Source organism: Chelon labrosus (genome assembly GCF_963514085.1).
Source record: "Chelon labrosus genome assembly, chromosome: 20".
Taxonomy (NCBI): domain Eukaryota; kingdom Metazoa; phylum Chordata; class Actinopteri; order Mugiliformes; family Mugilidae; genus Chelon; species Chelon labrosus.
The window spans coordinates 16,912,999-16,922,853 of NC_140353.1; the positions used below are offsets into that span (position 1 = coordinate 16,912,999).

The 9,855-nt window shown below is 40.3% G+C and overlaps 1 protein-coding gene across 1 annotated transcript in view; it reads left to right on the forward strand.

The window, feature by feature from the left end:
• Positions 1–614: 614 nt before the first annotated feature.
• Positions 615–9,855, forward strand: part of nkx2.2a (NK2 homeobox 2a) — a gene marked incomplete at its 5' end in the record, with an annotated part of 12,876 nt that continues 3,635 nt past the window's right edge. The window contains 1 exon segment of the mRNA XM_084569870.1: positions 615–655. Coding sequence (XP_084425996.1) covers positions 615–655 — 41 coding nt within the window.

Sequence of the window (9,855 nt, forward strand, 5' to 3'; positions counted from 1 at the left end):
CAACAGCGCAAATCTTTTGAACTATTTTCAGCCAATTACTGTTGCTGTTGAATTGCATAGTATCATGAGAGTCAGAGAGTGGGCAATTTGGAAACCTTTGGCTTGCCAGAGATAGAGTTGTCCTTTTCGGTCAGCATTGTGGTTCCTTTTTGCGTTTCATAATTCTAGTTCAAGAGAGACTTGCCACGCTGTCAATGGAATTGTGGATACAAATTTTGGAGTGGTATTTATTTGAACTAAAAAGATTGCCAATTAAAGATGAGTTCTTTATCATTTATTTGCCCTTGGGTTTTTTTTTGTTTTTTTTTAATCCTCAATTGCTATCACCTTATAAAAGCATCCTTTTAGCACAAATAATAGAAGCCCATTTTCATGACCTCCTCTAATGCATTTCCATCCATCTTCACTGCCTCAACAAAAAAGTTTTCACCTCTCCACAAAACCTGTTAATTGCCATCGTGAGCACAGTATAAAGAAAATATCTACACGTTAATTATCCAAATATGTTGGCAACCCATCTGCGGAAAGCCATTGAAATTACTAAATTGTGTTTTCTCCTTTTTCGGCTTTCATTTTGGACACATTGTTAATCAAAAGGCTTCAGAAATGGGCAGATGGGCAATCCTTGTGTCTGCAAGGAGCAGCCTGGTTCAAGGTGAGTGTTTCATGCCCCCAAGCCCTTCTGTTTCTCTCCATTGTGTTGTTTAGGTTACATATCCTGATGGGCTGTTCACTGTACTCAAATAGGGACTTTCCTTGCACACATGCAGACACACACGCACACACAGAAGAAATTCAGCCATCAACATTCATGCACATGCACAATGCTCTGCGTGCAACTGTACACACATGTGCTCACAGCGCTGCTTTGGAGAGTGGAGCAGATTTGGAGGCAAAACAAAAATGTAATTTTTCTGTTCAAATGCGGACGCAACGCAAAAAATGGAATCAATATTTTATCCTCGAACTTCAAAAGAGATGCAGAGTCCATCAGTGTGGCACAATTGAAGCCTTTTAATGGGGAAACGAGTTGAGAATCTCTTGACGATGAAAATACATCCATCTTGTAGCTTCAAGCAACACAAAGAAAATATAACCATACAAAAATGATGGGAAATGGTTTGAGCAGAATGACAGTAGCACTTGTTACCTTATAGAAAGAAATGATTTAAGCTGACTTTGAGGTAAGTCCTCCTATCTACAAAGTGGCTTGGATGCACTATTCAAGAGACTTTATCCATGCTTGTGGTTGACCAAATATGCTAATGATGCTTAAATGCAAAGTTAGATAAAAAGAGAATTCAGTTGTTTCAAGTATATATACTGTACCTGATACATTCTTGTTATCAAAGACCTAAGTTTACCCACATCCAAAAGTTTTCTGTGACACCTTCAGTTCTGCGTTGATTGCAGTGTTACAGAGTCAGAAGTATTAACGTGTGGATCTACATAATATATCCAAGTGATATGCAGTTATCATATTCATCAAGTTGAAGTTAAAGTGACTGAATGCCCAGTGCTCACTGATCATTTCTCATCTCACCATACTTCTTATTTCTGTCATTTGGCACTTGTCTTCAAAGAAGGTGCATATGTTAACACAACTTTTGTTGTTTTTTCTTTTTGCTAAAGAAGGAGCTAATTCACCACATTTACTGTACATTAATGTCAATTAATTACCATGATTTGATCACAGTTTGGTTACTGGTTCTGTTTGGCACTTCAACGTAGCCACAGCTGAAGAAATCCAAACTACGTGGACTAATCACTACTACTAATCACTACTACCAAGTGAATAGTTTGGAGCAAAGGAGACGCACATTATACTTTACACGGCGGAAACAAAAACAGAAGTTTTGGCAAAAATGTTTTAACAACCTTGTTTCTACACTGCATTTCTGATGATGTAGTGCATTTGTTTAAGAGAAAAACAATCTATGCCAAATGCACATTTTTTGCCAGCAATTGAAAATCTAGACACATACGGACCCATCAAACTCACTGCCTTTTTGATGCTCTGAGGGATGCACGTGCAAAGAAAGAGCATCACTCATCCGTCCACCCATCAGTTTTTTTTTTCTGTATGTAGCGTACAAATGTGAATAAAAAAACATTTACTGAAATGTAAAGGAGAAAAGCCTTCGCTGAAAAATGTTTTTGCTAAAATAAAATAAGCAAATGCAGCCGTATGTGTCGTTTGAACATTCAACACTTGATATCACATCATTAAGCATCAAGATGAGTGCTATAATATTACACTTTTTCACCACTTAATTAGAATTTATTTCCATTTCCCTCTAATGGCCAGTTCTTGCTTCCTTGTTCATTGCATTTCTATTTTCTTCCACTGCACCTACGTTTCAGTGTCAGTGAGCACCACTAGGTATTCTGTTGGCACTTTATTCACTGCTACTTACATTGCACTGTAAACTGCAGGCTGTGTAAAGTTTTACCACATTAGTTTGTCTATGGTTTTGTGCAGCTAGTAAAATTGCAAGGTTCCCTGAATAATTCCTGCTCGAGGTTTATAGCATACACTATGTTTTTTTCGGCGAGATATACTTGTAAGAAAAAACATGGCCTTGAGACATCCCTCCTCTAATTCAGCCTGTTTTGTCCGTGCGATACTATTCAAATGCAAGAGTTATATTCTTCCATTGCTACTTCACTGTGGACATACAGTTGAAGGTAACAGTCGATATCCTTGCAGTCCTTTTGAATCTGTGCTCCAAAGCTGTTCTGTGCAGCTGGAGTAAAGGCAAGGACGAGCTCGCTCAGCTTGCGATGATCCGTCCTTGACTCATGCTACGATTGATTGTTTCAGAAAAATGGAGGAGCTCTTGGGAGACGAAAGCAACTTAACTATTGCTCTCTGCATTTCTTAAGTTTTCTCTTCATGAATTCACCGCGGAATCAATACAGCCCTGCAGATCAACGCGGACTGACTACCTTGAGATAGTGCTGCAGCTCTTCCATTTTTAAGGTGTTCCACTCTTCAGGTATAGGCTATCCATTCATTTCAAAAACCTCTCCAACGGATAAAGCGCCTCATTGTTGAGGTGGTCACAACTGTGTTTTGACAGGGCTCCTCTGCTCTCACCTTGGAAATAGTCATTGTCCTGAACATTGAAAGTGACCTGGTCAGATGACCTTCTTGCTTGTTACAGAGACACACAACAATATAATGGTCCATCCATTGAACAGAAAAGCAGCCAAGCAGCCATATATCTGTCCTGCTATACAATTTGTTCACAGTATTTACGGCTTTTATGTGTGAAGGATGCGTCCAGTTTCTTCATTCACGGCTCTCGTATCAGCGGCTATAATGTCCCCGTAAGCCACATTTTCTGATGGTACCTGACATGTGCTTAAGTGAAAATTTTGATTGGATCAATTCTTCATTATTAGTTGAGACTTATAGGTATACAAGAATCTGACCTGGGCAATTTGTTTTGCACCTACATGCCACAGGGGCTGAAATGCTTAGAGAATGTGTCGACTAAGTACTGTATTTTTGGCCCTTGGCCTCAGCAGCAGGGTATACAGCTATATAGCTCTCCGAGGGCATGCACTGGCCTTGCACTAGAGATCCAGCGCTGGCAGAGAGGCATTCAAACCTTAAGTTATTCATGTCAAGTAATGCCCACAAAACCCTTCTTTGCAGCCCATAAGTCTGATATTTTGATGGAAATACCAGACATTTCACGCGAGGTATAAAGGAACTTTAGTCACCGAGTTAACACTTTGACACGGCTCACCACTTTCACACTGTTTGTTCCATCCCTTCTCTTCCTCTCCAGTAGGTAACATAGCAGGGCAAAAATGTTAAGACCGATCGCCCTGCACTTCACAGCTCCTCCAATTCACAATGCGCCGTTGTCATTTAAGAAATGGTAATATTCACTGGTGTGTAGAATTGGGCACTTTGTCGGAAAACAACTCATCTCCTCTGCTTTGCTTCACATCTCTTAAAGGGCTAAAAACCCCCATTCACTCGCCTTAACACAGAGGACTTGGCGATCTAATGCTAAACCTCTCTAAGAGCGTGTATTTGTGAAGAAAAATTGCTGAGCCTTTCAAATTGACAGGACCGACTATCATCATGTATGAGGCTCAACCGCACAAGTGAGCCCTCAGGTTTAATTAAACTTTTTTTTTTTTTTGAAAGTGTATCTTCCATGAAAATCAACCCGGTCTCTCTGGCATTTGTGTGTCGAGAAGCTCTCCCTCTTTTCGTTCTCCTCGAGTGGTCGATACATTAAAACTTGAACTGATTGATTTCAGAATGCCTGTGCCATCAGTGTCCTTACGCAGCCATTAACTACATCTGAAGTATCTTAGTCATCAAGCTTTAGGCCAGGGATTGATAATAGCTTGACCGCCAGGGCCTATCTTACCCATCCTTTTTCAGGAGGTCTTGTATTTAGCACCCAAAGCACTTGTGGCAAATCTCAAACAGAACGAGGGTATTCATAGAGGGCCTAAGTGGAAAGCTTTTTCTCATTCGTCTGAACCTCATGAATACATTCCAACTCTAACTAACTACTTTGCCTTAATGTGGAATTTCAAACGAGGTATGAGGCCTATTTATTTATTTGTATTCTCAGCGTCTTAGTGATACTCTTGAACACAGTGATGGTGGGCAGGATAATCTCTGTCTTTCATCAGCAAAGTGGCCCTGCACAAAACCCATCAGTAATGTATTCGCTATTGATTGATGGTCGCTCCTGCACTACTAGGCAACACCATTATTACCATGCATAGATTCCAGGCTGCCCACAATAAAATCATTGTCTTGATTTAAGTTATCCACCCCCCAGAGGTGTCATAACAACACAACTGGTGTTTGCCTCATATTGCTTTCTTCCTCGACAATTACTGGCGTCCCCCCACTGTCTTTACACCTTTACGCCTGCCACTCTTGCAACCTCTGATACAGGATGCTTTCTGTGCGGCAAAACGTTGCCAGTGTGCGTGCAACAGGTGTAAGGATGCACTAAAGAGAATATAAGCACTTTTTTTTAGTGAAAACAATGAGAAATAAAGTGATTCATTTACATTGTTTTCTTGTTAAACTAAAGGCAGGTGCTTAAGCCTGAAGCTAAACTGTTTATAAAATCTGCTTGTTGCAGATGTATGCTCCACATAAAGGCTGCTTAAATCTGTAACTCCTTGATTTGAGTCACACAGTGGACACTGATTTGCTTGTATCTACTTATATAAGATGAAAGGCACTATTTTTTTATGTTTTTTGAAAACTAGAAAATAACAAAGATCACCCAATTATGAAAATGTGTTTTTCACCTAAATTTCTAATAAATGTTCAAGTAATTTAAACCTTAAACTCAAAGCTTTTTAAAAAATATAATTAAATAAAAATTAAATGCATTTTATTCTAAATATTACAGCATATGTAAGAGTGTATTAAATGGCAGTAAATGTGTCCTTAAGGAAGACAGTCTATGCATTATTATTATTAGTAGTAGCAGTATTAGTATTATTGGTATTATTATTATTATTTGATTTTGATTTAAATTTGATTTAATTTAATATAATTGTGCAGGTACATTTAAGAACTTCTATCAGTAGATATCTGACTCTGGTCTATGCTGTTAATGATATCTGTATCTGTGGCCTCTGCTCTCTCTCAGTTGCTTCTGTTTTCACTGTCGACACATGTGGATCTATGTTGCAAACATTATGTGTTAGTAGCCTGCCTCATGGGAGTTGCCCGGGTCCCGAATCATTGTGAATCACTGTGACCTTGGTTATCAATCATTGTATCAGGGTATCTAATGTAAACGCAACTGTGGCGTGGATAACATGCCACATCTGCTCTTTGGACAGCGCTGCTTCTTGGTTACCAAGCGATTTATTAGAGAGCTCTGCGTGAGGAATAATAGGTCGCAGCGTAAAGACCAACCGGCAGCTCTTCCATAGGCGAACAATTATCTCTTAAAAAGGCTGTTGTGACATTATCGTTCACCTACATTTATGCGCCAGATAGTTTCGTGTCCCTAAAACATCTCAAAGGGAGAAAACTGGTTGTGCGGGTTAAAAGCACCGTCCTCCCGGGGCTGTGTTTGCGCTCAAGACCAATTTATTGCCGATGAACATATGGCCAATATTTTGTCTCACGTCATAGCAAGGGGAAAACAAACACGGTGCAATGTTAGCGAGTCAGCAGGAGCAGAGCCACTTGGCCAGCTATGCAAACGCTCTTGGACAATATGAGAAGAGGAGCACTTGCTTTCTGGGTATATAAACCACATCAGGCTTATCTCTGCACGCACTCCTGACTCCCATTTGGAGATATTTCATTAACTCTGCGCGCTGTCTTAACGCTGGCAACACATTCAGCCCCCCTCCAGTCAAGGTAAGCGCACTGGATGCTCCAGGCAGTTTGCATACAGTATTTTCTGTTTTTTTTTACAGCTTAATAGACACTTCTTATTTTCTTTTGGTGGCTTTTTTTTTTTTTTTTTTTTTGGAATGCGCACGAGCGCGCACATTAGTCCTTGAATGCAGAATGACCATGATCTGACTGCGTTTTAATTCTGTTCAAAAGAAAAGGCTGCTTATTCAGAGTGCAGGCCTGTGCTGTTTTATCCTACAGTAGCTGTTGATCATTACACACTCACGTGGCCAGCCTACGCCTGACTGAACATGATCATTGTGACTGTGATGGTGACCTGCACCTTCACTCATTCACAGGACCAACTCCTGCATTATTTGGAAATAAGAAAAAATAATCTAAAATAGATTTAATCTGGCAAAACATAAAAATAAAAAAATGAATCTTGCAAGCTGCTAAATAAAGTCATCAAATGGTGCAAATTATAAATAATACACTACAACCGTTTCCATAAATGGTGCGCTCACAGGCTTCCATCCCACACCCTGCCCAGATGACTGAACGCAAAGTGTGTGTCTTAAAATATATAATGGATACGAATGAAGGCAACGTCCTCTGCTGCAGCTGAAGTATTAAACGCGCTCGACGGTCCGCATATCATAACATGTGTCTGATTCCACCGCAGCTTTATTGGCCGTTTGAAGTTGTCTAATTGGGTGCACACAATGAGCACCCCCTGTTGTTTCTTAATTTTGCCGGTAGAGACCGCTAGAGCTCTACAGATGTCAACAGCTGTTAACGTTATTACCGCTCTCACACACATGCTGCCTAACAAGGAGGACAAGTTGTCTGTACTTGTGCCACCCAGAGCGGGCCAGATCAGGTTCTCCTGGGGAGAGAGATGTTTTTATTTATGTATTTATTTATTTATTTATTGCGGAATTAGCCGTGTTTACAGCCAGGCTAATAGCTGTCCCTTTTGATTTATGTGAAGAAGTCACAGAGACTTTGGCCATTCCTCCCTCCTGTCCCTGCCAGTGTCAGCGCGATACTGAAATGGGAAGTGATTAAAAAATAATAAACCTCGTTTTTTTTTTAAGCAATTCGTCTTACACAGAAAAAAAAAGATTAAGGCGAATGGCACAGCGTGGCATGAAATTCACCGTTACAAATAAACTGGTGGTTTAACAAATGAAGGCATCTCCTCGGGGCATGGGCGCGATGCTATAATCTCGCCGTGACATGTTTAATCATTAGAGGAAAAGAGACGAATAAAGACTTTTTGCCCGGGAGGGAAATGTGGCTGGATTTCAGTTTTTTTTTTTTTTTTTTTAAAAAGGGGGTCTCCAAAATGATTTCTACCCTCCAGCAAAGTCTCCCCGGGCCATGGCTTAGCCTCCATAAATAAACCGGACCCGGCTTTACCTGAATATTATATATAGCCTTTTAATCATAGAGGGAGGAAATCGGTCTTGTCACTCTGTACATTTATCATAGGCGCCCTGAGGCAGGCAGGGTTACCTTTATCAAAGACTAACTCCCAGCCTGAGGCATCCAAACGCGCTGAAATTCAGCGATTAAAAGGAGGGAATGATCAACATTATTATGGATTCTCCTGCGGCATTCTTATTTGTGCATTCAATCGAAAGATTTATTTAATCAAGAATATAAAAAGCCCTTTCTTCACTTATTTGGGAACAATCGTGGGCATGAATTTTTAGGAGGGAATTATAATTAATCAGACGGGGCCCGTTTTTTTGGGGTTCATCCGAAAAATTAATTGTTTTTGGATGAATCCATCCTGCTGTATGTTTGATTGCGAAGCTGGGATCAGAATAAAAAAAATGTAACGAGCTTTAATAACGAGCCAGTCAGCTCTGTGGTTTATAATATTAAAATGGGAGAACTGGCGAAACTGGTGATAGTATAATTACAGCGGCAATGATCCCATAAAAAAAAGGTTGGTTTCTTTTTACGCACTGTGCAGTTTTACGCGCAAAAGTCAAATGACCAACAACAGTGAGAAATACTATTACAGCGTGTCGTTCTGGTGTCAGATCTGAAGATTTAATGTCAACTGGACTCGAATAACCGGGTGATAGGAAGCGCCAGCTCTGCGCCCCGTATTGTCCTTTAAATCCTGATGCATCTGCAGCTCAGAGGCCCTTCTTTACTACATCTTCTGTGTGGTTTAACACCCCCAGCACACGCACACACACACAGACACACAGTCTTAGCTGGGGATAGTGAGACAATGGTGTCTGAGCAAAGCTGCAACAATGTTTGTGAATTTGTTAAACAGTTATTCTTTTTAACCTCTTAAAAATGCAAAACCAACACCAATAAAGAGCTAATAATAATACAATAATAATAATAATAATAATAATAATAATAATAATAATAATAATAGAAAGGATAATAGAAAGAATAATAATTGGATGCAATCACTTCAACTTTAAATAAAATAAATAACAATGTTGCACTTTATTCATTTTTAATAATTTAATAAACATAAATGGATCTTTAACGCGTGCTGAACTTGGACTGCAAATATTTTCAGGTGTTGGTCCCCTTAACTCGTGCCCCTGTGCAAAAACAGTCTGCGTACTGGCCCCTGTCAGAGTGAAAAGGCAAGCGGCCTGTTTGAACTACCTGTGAAAGTAAACAGGTAAACACAGAGCGATAGGCTCTCCAAGTGGAGTACGTCCACTTAGCCAGCGCACATTTACCTCTTCTTTCCGAAAACCCTCGGCTCAATTGAACAAATAGTATATCCCCAGCAACTGGCCACAGCCCTGCAGCCCAGTGCGCTCCCGTGCACCGTCACCAAAACCCACTGTGACTCCCCCCTTGTGCACCGTGCCACTCACAGCGACAGCAAAGCAGGATGACACGAGTGATAACCCTGCGTGCTCAAACATACCCTGATTTGGTTCCACACACTTTTAAGGCACTGAATAAATCTCAACGAAATAATGTTCTGCATGGGCCAAGTGAGTTTCCTCGTGATGTGCGCATAGAGGCTACAGCCTGGGCCATCCCTCCGTGGTGCGTAAAGCTCTCTGGGTGTCTGCTGTGGGCTTCGTGTCCCTTCACATGTCGGATTTAGCTGTGCAGCATTACTTGGTGGATCAGGTCAGTAACCTCTCTCTCCCTTATAGAGGGCTCAGGCGCAGCTCCAGTTTGTCCATATAGCCCGTTCAGCTCAATGGAGCCATTGTGGAATGTTGGGACTTGTGATTAATTCTGGTGGTCTGGTGAAATATTTACCTCAGGCCTGGAAATGAGGCTCACTTCTATATAGACCAGAAATCTTAGAAAGGGTTTTCCAAAGATAATCTGTGCATTATTTTATGCTAAGACTGTTATTTTTATAATTGTAGAATACTAGTATTTCTATTCTAGAAATTATTCAATAATAATATTATTATTATTAATAATAATAATATATTTATAGATTTTTAATTTTTGTTCATTTTTTGGCCCTGCTGCAATCAATC